The following is a 19,051-nucleotide window of genomic DNA, read 5'->3' as shown; positions in this document are numbered from 1 at the left end:
GGTAGATATTAAAGCAAAAATCTCCCAACACAGTTATATGAATTCACACTCCCACCAGCAGTGTTTAAGTGTTCTAATTGCTCTACATCCTCACATCCTTGGTATTACCTGTCTTTTTAATTTTAGGAGTTCTGGTGGATATTATAAGATTGTGTAGCATTTTGGAAATAGAACCATTCCCTCAGCCCCCAAACCTCAACTTTAATACATTCATTTTCAGGAATGTGCTGTGTACAAAAGCAGGGCATTGTATCAGATGCAAAGCTCCTGGTATGGTGCTTGGTATATGGAGGGAAGATGACAAATGATAGCTGCTATCATCATCATCATCATCATTATTACTCAATGCCTTCTCTGTTCCTACGGGGAGAGAATAGGGCACGGTAGATACAAAGGTGAATAAGACATAGTCTCTACCCAGGAGGAGCTCAAGAGTTAGTTGAAGAGACTAACACTGGCAATAGATTATTTTTAGACAGTATGATAGGAGCTTGAGAAAAAGGTAGTGCTTGAGCTGGGACTTGAAGAATACATCAGAGTTCAACAGAAAGAAAAAAAAGGAAATGGGCTGGAGGAAACGGCAGGGGCCCCAAACCCTTGTTGGGGAGTGGCAGTGTGGACTGCGTGCTGGAAGAGAAAAGCCATCTGAGGCTGGAGTCGTTGCGTGCTGGTGTTGGTTGTTCGGGTGTTATCGCCCTTGAAGGGATGTGCTGGGCCGAGCTGGTGACCATTCAGGGTCAGTGTGACATTACAGTACTCTACTGCTGTGTTCTCTGCCCCCCCACCTTTTTTACCTTTTCTTCCTCCTCTAGGAAAGTAATCAGCCTCCTCTTCTCTCTCCTGGGATCAAAACCTGTCCCAAGTACAATGTGCTTGAAAACTACCATTGACACTATGACAGCTACAAAATGTCACTGGTTACAAGAATCCCACAGTTTCTTTGCTGTGTGGTCCTTTTAACTTTTCATGTTGAGGACTGGCTTAGAGTTTTTATTCTTGCTTGGGTCCAGGTTGCTTGTGGTGGCAATTAAGTTTAATAAAATGCTCTTCTGCCCAATACAATGTAGAGACCGTGAATAAATGTTCTTGAGGAATTTTGATGTTGATTATGATGATGGTGATAAAGGTGATGATCAAGAACCTGTACAGTGTTTCATTGATTGAGCATCAGCTGTGTTTCAGGCATTGACTGTATAGCAGTAAGGAAAACGGACATGATCCCTGTCCCCATGGAACTTATAATCTTGTGGGGCATCAGACAAGTGAACAGTTGGTTCTGCCAGTGTGATAAGGGCTGTGATGGATAGAGGTACAGAGTCCTGTGGGAGCACATCAGAGAAGCACCTCACCCAGACTAGGGATCAGGGAGGGCTTCCTGGGAAAGGCAACAGAAACCTGATAGCATCATGAAGGGATGAGGAGGAAGTATTCCAGGTAGAGTAAACGATGCATAGGAGGAGTAGGACGCAAGGGAGAATGGCTGGTTGAAGAAACTAGAAAAAGAAAGCATTTTCTCATTTAATGTTTTCTCTTGCATCTGTGTCATAATGTCTTTTGTTTGCCTGTTTTCTAGGAATGTTTACCCTTGCGGAAGTTGCTTCACTTAATGACATTCAACCAACTTACCGAATCCTGAAACCATGGTGGGACGTGTTTATGGATTACCTGGCTGTCGTTATGTTGATGGTAGCCATCTTTGCAGGAACCATGCAACTTACCAAAGATCAGGTGGTCTGCTTGCCAGTATTGCCATCTCCTGTAAGTTCAAAGGCACACACACCACCAGGAAGTGCCGACGTTACCACCAACATCCCGAAGATGGAGTCAGCCACAGACCAAGACCAAGATGGGCGGATAACAAATGAGATTTCCTTTGGCGCATCTGCTGTGACACCTGACATACCTCTCAGAGCCACAGATCCTCACACAGATTCCACGGTTCCAAATCAGGAGGCAAAGAAAGAGAAGAAAGACCCAACAGGCCGAAAAACAAACTTGGATTTTCAGCAATATGTATTTATTAATCAGATGTGTTACCATCTGGCCCTTCCGTGGTATTCTAAGTACTTTCCGTACCTTGCTCTTATACATACTATTATTCTCATGGTCAGTAGCAACTTTTGGTTCAAATATCCCAAAACATGCTCAAAAGTAGAACATTTCGTTTCAATATTAGGAAAGTGCTTTGAATCTCCTTGGACTACTAAAGCATTGTCTGAGACAGCATGCGAAGACTCGGAGGAAAACAAGCAGAGAATAACAGGTGCCCAGACTCTACCAAAGCACGTATCTACCAGCAGTGATGAAGGGAGCCCCAGCGCCAGCACCCCGATGATCAGCAAGACTGGCTTCAAATTTTCAGCTGAAAAGCCCGTGATTGAAGTACCCAGCATGACCATCCTGGACAAAAAGGACGGGGAACAGGCCAAAGCCCTGTTTGAGAAAGTGAGGAAGTTCCGTGCTCACGTGGAAGACAGTGACTTGATCTATAAACTCTATGTGGTCCAAACAGTTATCAAAACAGCCAAGTTCATTTTTATTCTCTGCTACACTGCAAACTTTGTCAATGCGATCAGCTTTGAACATGTCTGCAAGCCCAAAGTCGAGCACCTGACTGGTTACGAGGTGTTCGAGTGCACCCACAACATGGCATACATGCTGAAAAAGCTGCTGATCAGTTACATATCCATTATTTGTGTTTATGGTTTTATCTGCCTCTACACTCTCTTCTGGTTATTCAGGATACCTTTGAAGGAATATTCTTTTGAAAAAGTCAGAGAAGAGAGCAGTTTCAGTGACATTCCAGATGTCAAAAATGATTTTGCGTTCCTTCTACACATGGTAGACCAGTATGACCAGCTGTATTCCAAGCGTTTCGGGGTGTTCTTGTCAGAAGTCAGTGAAAATAAACTGAGGGAAATTAGTTTGAACCACGAGTGGACATTCGAAAAACTGAGGCAGCACGTGTCACGCAACGCCCAGGACAAGCAGGAGCTGCATCTGTTTATGCTCTCAGGTGTGCCCGATGCTGTCTTCGACCTCACAGACCTGGATGTGCTGAAACTCGAGCTGATTCCAGAAGCTAAAATTCCTGCTAAGATTTCTCAGATGACTAATCTCCAAGAGCTTCACCTCTGCCACTGTCCTGCAAAAGTAGAACAGACTGCTTTTAGCTTTCTCCGTGATCACTTGAGATGCCTTCATGTGAAGTTCACTGACGTGGCAGAAATTCCCGCCTGGGTGTATCTGCTCAAAAACCTTCGCGAGCTGTACTTGATAGGCAACTTGAACTCTGAAAACAATAAGATGATAGGACTTGAATCTCTCCGAGAGTTGCGGCACCTTAAGATTCTCCATGTGAAGAGCAATCTGACCAAAGTCCCCTCCAACATTACAGATGTGGCTCCACATCTCACCAGGTTAGTCGTTCATAATGACGGCACTAAACTCTTGGTACTGAACAGCCTTAAGAAGATGATGAATGTCGCCGAGCTCGAACTCCAGAACTGTGAGCTAGAGAGAATTCCACATGCTATTTTCAGCCTCTCTAATTTACAGGAACTAGATTTAAAGTCAAATAACATACGCACAATTGAAGAAATCATCAGTTTCCAGCATTTAAAACGACTAACTTGTTTAAAATTATGGCATAATAAAATCGTTACCATTCCACCCTCCATCACCCACGTCAAAAACTTGGAGTCACTTTATTTCTCTAACAACAAGCTCGAATCCCTACCTGTGGCAGTGTTTAGTTTACAGAAACTCAGATGCTTAGATGTAAGCTACAACAACATTTCCATGATCCCAGTAGAAATAGGATTACTTCAGAACCTGCAGCATTTGCATATCACGGGGAACAAAGTGGACGTTCTACCAAAACAGTTGTTTAAATGCATTAAGTTGAGGACTTTGAATCTGGGGCAGAACTGCATCACCTCCCTCCCAGAGAAGATCGGTCAGCTCTCCCAGCTCACCCAGCTGGAGCTGAAAGGGAACTGCTTGGACCGCCTGCCAGCCCAGCTGGGTCAGTGTCGCCTGCTCAAGAAAAGTGGGCTTGTTGTGGAAGATCACCTTTTTGACACCCTGCCACTCGAAGTCAAAGAAGCGTTGAATCAAGACATAAATATTCCCTTTGCAAATGGGATTTAAACTGAGATCATACGTGCACATCCGTGTGCAGGAACAACTTCCTAGATTGCAAATGCTCATGTACCAGTTATTACAAGATAATGCATTTTAGGAGTAGATACACCTTTAAAAATACAACACAGAGAGGATGCATAGAAGGCTGATAGAAGACATAACTGAATGTTCAACATTTGTAGTGTGTTAAGTCATTCACTTCCAAGTCTTTTCTTTTTTTTTTTTTTTCTTTTGGGGAAAGGGAAGGAAAAATTATAATCACTAATCTTCGTTTCTTTTTAAATTGTTTGTAACTTGGATGCTGCCGCTACTGAATGTTTACAAATTGCTTGCCTGCTAAAGTAAATGATTAAATTGACATTTTCTTACTATACCACCTTTTTTTGAGGTGTCTTGATTTACTTTGCTTAATTGGTGCAATAGTGCTTTAACTCAGACCTCTGAAGGCACATCAGGTCCAATCTTGTAAATTTAGATTTGCTGAAATACTGATTTCTTTTTTGTTTTAATTTCAAACACCTCAAATAAGCACTTCTTATAATATTTAACTGGTGCTACCACTTCTGAGAATCCCATTTTATAGATTTTACACTCTTAAAGGCCTGGAATGCAGTAAAAGTGTGTAGATCGTTGAGGGAGTTTTGTTTGTTTGTTTGTTTGTTTGTTTTCTAAGAATAAATAACAAGAAAAAATAAAAGAATGCTCTCCTTACTCATAGCTGTTTTTCCATAGTCTGGAGTTCTGGTTATATGCTACGTTTTTCTGTCACTACTATAGAGCTGCCAATAAATAGAAAATGTTAATTTTAAAATAAATTTAATTACAGGCAAAATAAAAATTTTAATGGCTTGATGACTAACATCCTTCCAGTATATCACCATTTGGAAGATAACATAAATTCAGAGCAAGTATCATTAAATTACTTGCCCTTTCCACTGTTGTGGGGAAAAAAATAGGATTTGTAATTCATTGAGTTGGAAAACTGACTATATCTCTATTCATTTTAGTGACAGGCTGTACTTCCTGTGTTTGTCTGCAGCTGGAAGGGGTCATGTCCAGGGAAATGCTGGCAGAATATACTTTTTGGATGATAGTTTTTCCTTCTTTATCTAACTTACAAAGTGGCTAAACCCATCATCTCAGAAAATCAGAATATTCCCTGCCACATGTGTGGGTATTGGTTGACAGGTATTTCATAGGCCATTCTACAGGAGTGTTTTGTTTTGGGTTTTTTTTGCGGTACACGGGCCTCTCACTGTTGTGGCCTCTCCCGTTGCAGAGCACAGGCTCCGGACGCGCAGGCTCGGCAGCCATGGCTCACGGGCCCAGCCACTCTGCAGCATGCGGGATCTTCCGGGACTGGGGCACGAACCCACGTCCCCTGCATCGGCAGGCAGACTCTCAACCACTGCGCCACCAGGGAAGCCCCTACAGGAGTGTTTTTTCAAGAGAAGAGAACTGTCTGGCACTCTGGGTAACATATAAGACTGGACTCATTTAGTGAAACACTGGATAGTCTCTTGTCACACCTTAGCGTGGCTTGAAGGATTTTGCAGAGAATGTGAAAAGATGGACTCAACATTCTTGCTTTTCTTCCCCAAAATTGATCTTGGGCTACTGGCCTGTTGGAAGTGGTGGTGATCTTTGCTTGCCATAGAGTTTCTAAATACCTTGAGAAGTAGTATCGCTAATAATAAAGGCTGCAGCCACTGTCAGCTGAGTTAGCAGCTGACCCCAGCCCCAGCATCCTGGCCACTCCCTCTCCTCCTAAAAAAGACTTGAGGTAGAAGACTAGCTTATAAAAGCCCAAGTTTAGAAAATCGGAGGACAGTGGCGGATTTTTGATGTAAGCATGTTCTCTCCCAGGTACACATCTTCCATTTCTCTCAGCATTCACTGATATATTCACTGGTATTGATTATGTACGTACTTTGTGCCTTGCAAGTTCAAGGAACTGGGGATTAATTGTTGGAATAAGTCACAGCCCCTGGCTACATGGAGGTTTATAACAAAGTGTGGGAGATCATATCAATTAGGCAAATAATACAAATGATTGATTACAGTTGTAATACAGAAGGTGTACAGAATCTGTGCATGAATAACGGCTGGGATGGGGCACATTTGGTTAAAGAGGAGCTTTGGGGAAGCTTTGCACTTAGAAACTCTGCCTGTAAACACTCCCGGACATTTCCTTACCACCAGCCAGGTAGGGCACTGTTCTCCCTGCGTAGTAATGCCACCAGCAGAAATTGGTACAGAGTCTTTAGAAGGATGCCACACTGTCTTGCTTGTAAGATAAACAGGCCAGATCTTACGATCCTTGCTTTATGGACTGGGAAACTTGCCTTCCTCTCTTAAGACAAGTGCCTGTTGTTTTTGAAGGGCGCAAGTGGCAGCCTACCCACAACTCACCTTGCTTGTCAGAGGAGAGGCCTGTAGGAGCTAGTCTGACCTTCCCACAGCCTGACCACTGGCAGCTGCCGTTAGGCACCTGTTTCCTCATCAGTACTTGGGGTTCAGTCACTTAGAGCTAGCTGATTGGCATTACATGCCTTCAGACAATATCAAAGGGTATCTTTGCTCTTACACAAATTTCTATTGACTTTATTAGCCCTTAATGATTTCCTTGAACTCTGAAGAGTTCACGGTCAGTTGATTTAAATGCCTCAGTCCTTGCCACTGTTTGCAAATAGCCATATTTTTAAAAAGGCTTCCTAAGAAATGCTGATTCATCTAGCAGACTTTAAATATACTGGGTCTTGGAGTCTCAATAAAACAGCAGATGAGATTATGGGCCCAAATATACTGTCAACCCATATGTCTTCACAAATTTATGTTGGCACTGCAAGCTCTAGACATGGGGGAAACACAAGTTAAAATGTACAAGTTTGGCTTACTAGTATTTTCATATCTTTTTCTAAAGTCCCTGGAGCACCATTTGAAGAAAATTATTTTAAAGTATCTTTAAATGTTTCATGTCTATGTGAATTCCACAGAGTCTTAGAGAATCTGGCTTGTTTTCAGCTGTTTGACTTTTTTTCCACCAACATTCAGTTGGCTCTGCAGAGAGGATTGGCTTTTTCAGGGGTTCAGAAAGATGAGCTGAGATTGTTACTGGGACCCCATTTTAGTAGTGGAGATTTAGCAATTTAGTAGTGGGTAGATCATTCTCTGTAAGTCCTGGACAACAGTCCTGATCATTTGACATTTTTCATATGCAAAGGAAAAGGTGTTATATTTTATTAGTATTATTGCTAGTACTGTCTCTGACTGCCTCCCCTGGGCTCGACTTCAGCCAGCAACTATACTCAAAGTTGCTGATGGAGCAAACTCCAAAGTGCCCTTGAGACGAACGCCCACTGGTTGTTTCCATTCACCTGCTGAAGTGAAGCCAGAGGGCTATCCTCTCGCTAAGACCTCTGGCAGCACTTGAGTCAGTAATTCATTCCAATAAAATGGTCCCTTTATCATCCCTAAACAAAGGCAGTACTAACAAAAGCCCCTTTCATGAAAAGAAGAGGAAAAAAAAGCCTGGAAAACAGTTTTCAAATGTCCTCTAACTTGTGACTGTGACACAAAGCAGTGGCCCCATCTGGCCCTGGCCAGCTGTGGCTCTTGTGGGACAAGTGCATCAGATATTCAGAGTGGTGTCTGCTGCAGGGGAGGGGGCAGAAGACCAGCAGGCCACAAGCCCTTGCCCCTCAAGTCTTGCCTAGCCTGGGGAGACGGTCATGCCCATGCCACCAACATCAGGGGAATAAGCCCCTTAACTCACAAGTCTTACACCTCCAAAGAATAGCTGTGCTGTCTTCATCCTCTGCCTCTGGAAATACAATGTATAAATTGCCCCAAGTAAGCCACAACTTGCTCGTGGAAATGAGTAAGATGTTTTTACTTGGATCTCTGACTCATGACCCAGCACCCTCCCACTGCTGCAGGACCCCTTTGCTAGAAACTGCCCCTGTCCTGCTTGCTGTCTCTATAATCAGCTCGCTCTTTGCCCCCAAGATTTCAGGCTCTGGAGTGAGTGTCTGGATTTGAATCCTGCCTTGGCCTCAGCTGTATGACCATAGCAAGCGACTTAACCTCTCTAAGCCTCGGTTTCTTTATCTGTAAACGGGAATAATAATAATGCCTACCAATGGCATTTTTGGTGAAGATTGAATGATTTAAGGGACTGTGCCTGGCAGAGAGTAAGTACTCAGTAACATTCTGCTGTCATTAGTTTTATCCCCAACTGTGACGGAGACTTGTTAGCCTTCCCTAATATGCATTCTCTCCTTCCGTGGCCATGGAATTTTCAGTGGACACCTGCGAACATAGAATAAAATGTATAAAATAAAATATTTTCCAACCTTACTTGAAGCTAGATGTGGCCAAGTGACTAAATTCTAGCCAAAAAAGTGGAACAAGGAACGTGCAGTTTCTCGATCAGGCCCTTAAGGAGACGGGCATGCCCTTCCCTTCCCCAAGCCTGCTGGTTAAACTGCAGATATAGAAACGAGTGCAATGAAGACTGTACAGACCAGGACAACAAACCCGGCGTGGCCTAGCAAAAGGGCAGAAGAAGACTGGGCCCTGCAACTTCAAGGAGCAGGGCTACATAAAGAAGGAAAAAAATCTGTCTTGTCTAAGCCTCTGTGGATAGAGGGCTCTGAAACATGCAGCAAGACTGAAAGACCTATTGAATCAAAATCTGTATGTTAACAAGATGATATCCAGGTGATTTACAGGCGTGTAAAAATTTGAGAAGCGTTATCCAAAATAACACACCTATCAAGAACAAGTCAGCTAGCCATCATCAGGAGCTGGGAAGAGGATAGTGCTGGTGACCAATGTTTCTACCACCGTTGGATTCTGCCTCTCCCATCAGCCTCTTGCTGGACCCTAGTTGGGGAGTTGAGGTTTTGCTGGTGCTTCTGGTTTATACCAACTTCCATGCCCCCCAGTTGCTCTTGCTGGCAACCATACCATTTGTTCACCATAGAAACCACAGGAAAGAAGGGTGATAGTCTACTGCTTATGATTATAATTAATTATATATCATTCTCCCAGGAGTCTGAGGTTTTGAAGGTCCTATAGCTACTCTAATGACATAGGCACTCGTGCTCAGCCCATGGACACCCTTCACAAGCTCAGGTAGCTAATCGAACCCGTTCCATTTTTTAACCTTCAGGCTGGGTCTGGGTTAGCTGCTTGAAGTTCACTCAACCGTGGGATAACCTGCTCAGAGCCTTTTTCGAATGTCCCTGGGAAACTGCCAAATAACCTACCATGAAAATTGGCTAGAGTCGTTTCAGGGGAAGACCTGCCCAAAGGAATCACCCAGGTGTTAAGCCAAACTGTGTAGATACTGTAAAGAAATATATTTTTCACTTTGCCACTGGAAAACTATAAATAGTAGCCACATAATTCAGTACTTTGAAATGAAATACTGCCTGAATAGAAATCTCTTTAAGACATATCTCGAAGGGTTTAACTCACATATTTCCTGCAACTTGGGCCTGCTGTCTCTTTATCTGGCTTTGGTTGTGGTGGAAACAACTGGTCACCAGCCAGATGATAACCCTCTGTCTTCTTGATGATGGTGATTAAATCACTCATCACCTCTTCCTCAGGATGTTGTGAAGATTATGTCACCACTGTGCCTAGAGCTCCCTAGAGATGAACTGTGCCTAAATACAGTTTGCTATTAATTTATCATCACGGTTGGCAGGAAAAGGTGAAGACAGCATTTTCATTTCTGCCTAAGAAGTAGCGGAGGCATAATCAGGCCTACACCTTCCTCATATCAATTCTAAGTAACTGCTGTTCTTTAGGAGATTACGTGTTTCAAGTTTCCATTTCGGAAGGTGGAAGAAGACATTAGGAAGTGGATTGGATTTCAATGCTAGATGAACACGACTTACTCTGACTTACTTGTCACAGCAGACCTGGGAGGTATGAATTTTCCCCATTTTAGAGTTGAAGAAGCTGTGGTATTAGGCAGTCTGCCCAAAGTCACCTAGCTAGCAGGTGACAGGAACACTGTTAAGTCAGACAATGTGCATTTCTGATCTCATTTAATCCTCACAAGACTGCTGAGAGAAAGGCATTATCCCCATTTAACAGATCAAGAAACTGTGAGTCAGAGAGGCTAACTTGTCTCTGGTTCCACCTCATAAGTAGCAGAAACTAGTCACAAAACTCAGGTAGGCCTAAAACCAGAGCTCTGTCCTTCCACCAAACTACACAGCAGATGTCTGGAGCTCTTGTCAGCAATTCCAAAAGAGGTTTTGAAATCGGTGTTGACATCCAGTTACATAAATCTCCCCCAAGCTAGGATTTTCCTCCACTCTTTAGTATTAGAGACAAGTTTTTGATGTGTCTCAGCATCTGCCCTTAGCGTTACGACTTGTTTCCTCTGTTAGGCTGCCTGACAGTCGTGAAAGGGCAGTCCACCCAAGGTAATGGAATTATTTTCCATCACTAAATGTTCAAGGCATGACCGTCTTTATTCATGGTCATTTACTCAGAAATGAGAAAGCTCTGTCTCAGCTATGTGATGCATAGTAAATGTGGTAGAGAGTGACATTCAACAGGTTCAGAGAAGTGGGTGCACAAAAACATGGTAACAGTTGCCGGATCCTCTGGGCAGATGTGACTTTCCAGCCTGGCATTTCAGACACAGATTCTCAAGCTGTTATCTACCCAGGTGGCACCTGGTGTCTGCATCATCCTGACCTTTATTTTTACTGGATCTCTTCTTCTGTTGACGGTCACTGTACTCCACCATCTGGGCTAGGACAAGAATCAGATTTTTGTGGTCCATGGAGAGAAAGAACCCAGTTTTACATGGAAGAAACTGATTAGAAGAAAAAGTGAAGATAGTTAAGGAAACTAATAACACCCACCCCACCCCACTGCTGGTACCCCTGAATACACACACACACCACCAAATTTGTATTTTGATTTTTTTTTTTGGCCTTCCTTCCTTATCCATTTAAATTTGTTCTAATATCTTACCTAAAGTGAACTCAGTTTGGTGGAGGAAATTTTCACCAAAACATGACCTGCCATTTGAAAAACACTATGTACGTTTTATATCTTTGACCCCGTGTAAAAAGTGAGTAGAGCTTTTACGAGCTAACACAACCAATACAAGCAGAAGAATCTCGTCATGCACCAGGACTAAATTTCGAGTCGGTAGTGACCAAGAAAGTCTGCGGCTGGAGCAGTAAGTCTGTGGGCCTGGGAAAAGGTGGAGATGTTTTAAAATATTGTAAAAAATTATTCTATTATTTACAGAATAAAATTAGCCAAATGACACATTCTAAGTATGGCCTCAGTTCTTCCACCAGCCAGAGCTAGAGACATAGTAAATAACACGCGTGCTCAATTGCAGTGAATCAGAGCTGTTGCGGTTGCTTTGGGGAAGCTTACGGAGTAAGTTAACCATACTCATACTGCGTTCTTAGTTGCTAAAATTTCCTAATTGTGTGAATTTAAATTAATTTTCTTGGCCTCAGGCTTAATTTCCTGTGTATAAACAGAGCCTCGTGCCAACAGTTCAAGTACCTTCTCTTTGTCACCAGAATGGAGAAGCTGCAGCCTGGTGGCCAGGGTTCAAGCTACTGGAACTGTCTTACAGACAAGTTACTTAACATGGGTGTGCTTTTGCTTCCCCATCTATGAGATGGGGTTAATGATACTATTTACCTCATAGCATAGTTTTTTGTGTGGAATCAATGAGTTAACACACATGAAGCACTTAGGACAACATCTAGCATGTTGAGTACTTAATATGGTTTAGTGGGTTTTCATTAATAATGTTTCTAAAATATTTGGAATATCTGTCCCCAAGCAAAAAAAATCTGGAAAATAAAACTTTTCTAATGTAATATTATACTAGAGCTCAGGAAATGGATACTGCCCAAGTAGGAACTAATCGTGCCTTTCCCTCCTTTCAAAAGCCAACAAAGACAAGGCACTGGGGACTTAACGTCTTACAAGCAGCTTTTCATACATTTATTAATCTGTTTGTTTTGCTTAGCAAATCAGAGGAACCAGACTTTGTATTATTAAGAACCCTCTTTTGTTGGTTATGAATGTTACTAAGTAGTTCTCTAAACTTGGGTCAGACCCAATGACCCATCTGGCCAAAGGCCTGAAGACAGATTTCCAAAAAACAGCCACAAGGAACTCTGTCTTGGGCTAATTTATTGGGTCCTCATAAGGCATGTTGACTATTTAAGCTGTACAGGGAATATGGAATTGGTTGCTGGTATAGGGAAGGAAAAAAAGTTATTTTCCCTCTACCTATCTTAGGTTCATTGGCTGGGCCCTGTAAATCGGACTGAGAAAAGATATTAACGAGAAAAATCAAACAGAATTTTATTAATAAGTGCATCATGCATACACCCAAAGATGAGTAACTCAAAGGACTGGTTAGAACCTGGGCTTATATAGCATTTTAACAAAAGAACAATAAATTTTTAGAGAGGTGACAAGACAAAGGGAAAAGACTTTGAGCTTCTAAGGGTGGCAAACTGTGGGAAGGCAAATATATGGGGAAACTAAAGGTAAATAAGGGCTAGTTTTAGCCAAGTTTGTTGTGTAGATCTTCTGGTGCCACCTCTGAGCTGGTAAGGGTCTAGAGTTGTCTCCAGTGATTAACTTCTGTCTTTTTGCTGGTAGGAGAGACAGGAAACCTTTGCAGGTGTATGTCTTGCTTTTAGGCAAATAGGGATGGGCAGAGAGCTTTTCTTGTATGTGTTTCTCAACTTCCTTTAACTCAAAATAATCCTTAGGCCAAAGTGGCATATTTGGGGACGGCGTATTCTGCTACCCTTCACTGAGCTGATCAGTATTTTGTATTTCTTTTTGGTTAACTTAAAACTTGTACCTAAGACTGGGGCTGAAAGTATTCAGCCTTTTCTAATATATTCAAGAGGGTGAAAGTCATCTCTCTGATCACAAATAGTTGGTCATTGCTTCCTTTAAAGAACTCATTTCAATATATATGTGTATACCCGATTTTTAGTACCTGATGACTAAGGGGGTGATCACTCGAAAAACACAAAGAATCTTTCACTCTGTTCATCAGGGTTATTAGCTCCTCTGGAACTCAGAAAAAAGAGGGTTATACACAATGTTTAGGAACTGCATCTGCTGGTTATAGCAAAGCACACTTAACACTTTAAAGAGAACACTCATTTTAAAAGGACTTGCCATCCAGGCTTGCACTGAGCATCTTTGGTTATTCATCTATTGCTTTGCCAACCAAAGAAGAAAAAAAGTTAATAGAGCTTTTGCAAGATAACAGAACTCATACCATCTTTCCACTGCACTTTTATTTTTTAGATTTTATTTTATTTTATTTTTTAACATCTTTATTGGAGTATAATTGCTTTACTTTGTTGTGTTAGTTTCTGCTGTATAACAAAGTGAAGCAGCTATACGTATACATATATCCCTATATCCCCTTCTTCTTGCGTCTCCCTCCCACCCTCCCTATCCCACCCCTCTAGGTGGTCGCAAAGCACCGAGATGATCTCCCTGTGCTATGTGGCTGCTTCCCACTCGCTATCTATTTTATATTCTGTAGTTCCACTGCACTTTTAACGCTGCCAGTCCCAATCCACACTTAGATATAAATGATTTGATGTAAAGGGTTATCTGAGAACCCATATCTCAACCTTATGTGAAGGTTCAGCTCAATTTATTACATTTTTAAAGCTAGAAACAGTCATGAGGTATATAGGACTTAAATACTGTTTTAGTATGTCAAAGGTCAACCCTCCACTACACCCACTCTTTGTTTTAAAGATCCCCTTTAGAATTCAGTTGTACCAACAAAGAAGGGAGGGGGAGAATGGGAAGAGCGGGGTGCAGAATAATTTAGGGTGACTGCTCAGGCCTGTTCATTCATTTCTTCAAGAAATAATCAAGCTCCTACCCCATATAAGCTGGGCAACATGCTAAGTGGTGGGATAATCAGATGTCCTTGATTCCTCTCAAGAAAAATTCACTCCAGGCTTTGTTTTCTCTTCTTGCCCCATCCTCTGTCCTTGCCTCCATCTCTTGCCAGGCACCATTCCACAGCGGTACAATTATCAGTGGGAGGACAGTCACAGAACATGACAGGTCCTCAGAGAATCCAAGGGCAGTGGCAGAGCAAGACGTGCACTTTTAATCAGCTGCAATCTCTGCCCCCTACCTGTTTATTCCTCTCTCTCCCTCCCCTCTTTCCTCTGTACCCGTATGTTGGCATTAAAGGACACAGCTTGTACTTGTTGCTTATTCTTATGTTAGTCTTCTAAGTGTTCTGATGTCTTTTTTTCTGATTACAAAAGTAAAACCTGTTCATCATTACATAAAAGTCAAATATTACAGAAATGCATGTCCTTTGAAAACATATCACTCCACCCCTCAAAACTGCACAGACTTTCCATTTAAACTAGAGTAAAAGGCAGAACTTCTAAACGGTCCACTGATTTGCATGCCTTCCCTCTCTGATCTTGTGTCCTCCAATTCTGCCCCTATTTCCTGTGTTCCACCATCAACACTCCAGTGGGCCTGCACGTCAGGGACTTTGCACCAGCTGTTTCTTCTGCAGCCGTGTTCTCCCCCAGATAGCTGCATGGCTTCTGTCTTAGCTCAGACTGCCATAACAAAATAACCACAGACTGGGTCGCTTTAAACAACAGACATTTATTTTCTCACGGTTCTGGAGGATAGATGTGCACATCAAGGTTCTAGCCAATTTGGTTTCTGGTGAGAACTCTCTTCCTGGCTTGCAGACAACCATCTTCTTGCTACGTCCTCACGTGGCCTTTCCTCAGTGCAACCTCACGGCCTCATTTCACCTCAGTTACTTCCTTAGAGGCCCCATCTTCTAATACAGCCACATGGGGGCTAGGGCTTCAACATATGAATTTGGGGAGGACACAAACGTTCAGGCCCTAACAGCTTCTTCCTTCTTCTCTTCTTATTTACATATCACCTTCTCAGAGAGGCGTTCTCTGGCCTCCTCTTAAAAACACTGATTTATTATTTCTCTCGATTCTGTGGGCCAGCTGGGTTCACTAGGGTCATCCTGAGCTGCAGTCATCTGGCAGCTCGACTGGGACCAGAGTATATACATTGCCTCACCCCCACGGCCGGGCCTCGGTGCTGCTGAGGCAGGGTCTCTCTCTTCGTGGGGTATCTTAGTCGTTTACAGTCTAGTCCAGGCTTCCTCACACAATAGCATGAATGTTTCAAAAAGCCAAGAGTGGAAGCTTCAAGGCTCCTCAAGGCCTGGGGTCCCTATGAGCAAGTCGGGAACAGCAGAGTCCATTGCAGGGGGATGTGGACCTGGGACAGCATGATTTGTGAGGGGTCATAATTGTAACAATCTGCCACATGATTCTATTTAAAATTGCAACTCCGCTCTTTCTTTTTTGGATAGTTATTGTCCTTGGATTAAAAAACTACAAATTCTACACAAAAAGTGTTTGCTCACTGATGTATCTCCATCGCCTAGAATGGAACCTAGAATGGTGGGTGCTTAATAAGTATTTGTTAAGTGACTGAAAACATTAATTTGAAGCTGTTTTCTGGAACCCTTCACCTTTAATACTTTTATAACTCTGGTCATGCTTTTACTGTTAAAAAGCCTTTTCCTATAAAATCATCCCACTTTACCGTTCACAACACCCTCATGAAGCAAGCGGGATAAGTATCATTTCTCGTACTTGAAAGATGAGGGAACTGAGGCCTAGACCGGAGGAGAGCCTTGCCCAGGGTCACACAGCTAAAAAGAAGAGAGCTTCTGACATCATGTCCCAGGCTCTCCACCAGCCATCATGGCACCTTCCATGTGAAATGTACCTTTCGCCTCTTGTATTTCCCTCCCCAGGGCTTCATGCTTGGAGAGCTCCGTAGAGTAAATAATTTCGGTTACCCAACTGGCTAGCAGCACTATCTCTCTGAAACTGCTCCCACAGAAACCAAAACTTAAAGGTCTCGATGATCCAAAGCCATCAAGACACTAAAAGGGAAGTGTGTCAGGACCTATCTTTATGGACCTTGCCCTGGACTGCATGCACTGTTTGTGTAAAGTTAAACTTCAAAGCCGCCTGTCCAACCCGTGGTTGCCAGGCTGTTCTGGTCTGGATAAGCCTTGGTTTGAGCCTGTAGGGAGCAGAAAACAATGTCCTCTCAAGCACTGAGTGGCTATTCCACTCAGAGAAGGTTTGGTTAATAAGCAAATCTTAACATCACAGGGAAATGATACCAGATGGAGCAAGTACACAACTCTGTACATTCAAAATGTGTTGTGATGCTTTTAGGGGGTGGTAAGGAAGGCTTGTCTCCTTTCAGAAAAGCCCTTGGAGAGGCCTCTTGCTGACTGGAGCTAGAAGCAAGTTAGAGGTGAAAGAAGTCATTTTTAAAATAGGAAGGTTTATGCTTTCTGCCTCATTCTTTCTTTCAACTTGTCATGGTGTTTTTAATTTGCTATTTAGTATCATTCTAAGTGAAGAAAAATGAAAGTTTTAGATTATTAGTATAAATTTTACCACTCATCTTTATATTGTGCAAGGTCCATTTAAAAAGCAAATATGAGAGCTTTAAATGTGTATGGAGAACAGTGAAATTACACAATTTGTATTTCATAGCTCCAACATGTATACAGATTTTGTTCTTACTAAAACAGTGGAAACGCTGGACAAAACTAACTCAACTCTTTTTATTTCATGTGTTGATACACACACATTCTCCCAACACTCTACCTTTGGTTTACTGATGTGTTAAGCAAACACTTGAAAGGAAAAGAAACTGTGGGTTGCCATCTTGCCTTTTCCTTCTATGTCATCATTTTCAATGTTAGTGGTTGGCTAATTCAGGGATGTGACATGAATAAGAAAGGATCTATTAGGGTTCTTCAGTCAGTGTTTAAATAAGATTTACATTTAAAGAAGCGGTCCCCAAACTTTTTGGCACCAGGGACTGGTTTCATGGAAGACCATTTTTCCACGGACCAGGGGTAGGGGGATGGGGGTGGGGTGGATGTTTTCAGGATGATTCAAGCGCATTACATTTAATGTGCACTTTATTTCTGTTATTGTTACATTGTAATATATAATGAAATAATTATACAACTCACCATAATGCTGACAGGAGGCGGAGCTCAGGCGGTAATGCGAGAGCGATGGGGAGTGGCTGTAAATACAGATGGAGCTTCGCTTGCTTGCTGCTCACCTCCCGCTGTGTGGCCCAGTTCCCAACAGGCCACAGACCAGTTCACGGACCGGGGTTTGGGGACCCCTGATTTAGAACACCATTACTTTCTTTCTGCATTCAAATCAAGTTCTGGTTCACAAAGCAGGGCCTCTCAAGGCTGTGAGTGCCCTGCCCCTCCCTCCCCTCCAGTAGATAGAACTCACCTTGTCCTTGCCTTCAGTCTTACTGAGCTCCCAGGCATCACAGACTGTCTGGGACTTCTGTGCTCATGGGGCATCCAGAATGTTATATGCAAATAGAACAGCAAGAGAGAGAGTAGACACTGATATTATACTTATCTCCTCTGCTCACACACATGTTCCTTTGTCCCATCAGTGTGACTTATAAAATCCAGGTTCAAAAAGAAAATGATTAAAAATTTCAGAATGGCAAGAGCAAAGCATTAAATCAAGTGTGGTGTGACTATACAAGTCTCATGATAAAGCAGGCCTTGCTCCTTGCTCCATACCCCAGGGGAAGGGGAGTTTGCTTCAAGAGCTGTAATACACATCCTTCCAACTGGGCTCTCCAGTGTTTTGTCTTAGGCCAGGAGAGTGTTAGTGTTTGTTTATGGAGTTACCTATCCCAAAAGAGAGCAGGACAGGGAACCATTCTTCTCTTAATTCATTCAATGCGCAGGTATCAATTGCCTACTGTGTACAACGTACAAATTCCTGATGTTTATTTGTTCAGTTTGACTCTCAGTGAAAGTCAAATAGAATTAGGTGTTAAGGTTCAGGCCTTATAAAATTAGAGGCAACCTATGCCTAGTATGGTTATTGAAAGTTCAGATATCCTTGCAAATACTTGTCCTTTGAATATGTCTTGTCTCTAAGGTATGCCAGGTAGCACTTGACCTGAGCATAATTAATAAATTTCAATGAACATTTTTGTTCTTAACATTTGTCATATATCAGCAATATGTTTCTTTCTGGTTAACTGCCTTTGTATATTAATTTGTTTTGTGTGTGCTTGTTTGTTAACTTTTGGTTATGAAAAATTTTAAGGATATGCCAAAGTAGAAAGAATACTATAATAAACCCTAAAAGCACCTCATCCAACTTAACTAAATCAACTAATGACCAGTGTTTTTCCATCTATGATATACCTCTACATATTTTCCCTGCTTGTATTTTAATTTTTCCCCAACTTTTTATTTGGAAAAATTTCATATCTATAGAAAAGTTGCAAGAATACTATAAGAATACCCATGTATTCTTCATCTATGTTGCCCAATTTTTAACGTTTGCCTCATTTGCTTCCTCCCTCTCTTTCTCTTTCTCTCTATATATGCATAAATATATATATATATATATGTGTGTGTAGCTGTGTAAATAGGTGTGTGTGTGTATATATATACACATACACACAGTAATGTGCTGATAAAAGTTTAACAACTGGCTTTTGGGCAATGTGGGGACTAGGAGTCCTAGATTGTAGTATTTGCTGTCTTCTGTGGTGTGTAAATGCTCCCACTGTGGCTGATTTCTAGCTACCAACAGTTTAATAATATATAATAATAATATATGTGTGTTAACAATATAAAAAATATATATGGTGTTTTAAGTTGTTTTTGTTTGTGGTTATTTTTGCTCAACCATTTGAGAGTGAATTGCTCACACTTTGACATTTCACCCTAAATACCTTAGCACATTTCTCT

The 19,051-nt window shown here is 42.1% G+C and overlaps 1 protein-coding gene across 6 annotated transcripts in view; it reads left to right on the top strand.

The window, feature by feature from the left end:
* The window catches only part of LRRC8D (leucine rich repeat containing 8 VRAC subunit D), a 110,110-nt gene extending 105,136 nt beyond the window's left edge, over positions 1 to 4,974 (top strand). For 4 of the 6 annotated variants that reach the window (XM_067043071.1, XM_059060284.2, XM_059060260.2 and 1 more), the window contains one exon: positions 1,574 to 4,856. In XM_067043071.1, coding sequence (XP_066899172.1) covers positions 1,576 to 4,152 — 2,577 coding nt within the window. In that variant the 5' untranslated portion in view covers positions 1,574 to 1,575 and the 3' untranslated portion in view covers positions 4,153 to 4,856. Of the gene's footprint in view, positions 1 to 1,573 lie in introns of all 6 variants that reach the window. The other 2 variants (XM_059060278.2, XM_067043072.1) reach the window with 2 other exon arrangements.
* Positions 4,975 to 19,051: the final 14,077 nt, after the last annotated feature.

This window comes from Kogia breviceps, chromosome 1 (genome assembly GCF_026419965.1).
Source record: "Kogia breviceps isolate mKogBre1 chromosome 1, mKogBre1 haplotype 1, whole genome shotgun sequence".
NCBI classification, from domain to species: Eukaryota; Metazoa; Chordata; class Mammalia; order Artiodactyla; family Physeteridae; genus Kogia; species Kogia breviceps.
Note: the sequence above shows the minus strand (reverse complement) of the source record. Positions and strands in the feature narration are given on the sequence as shown.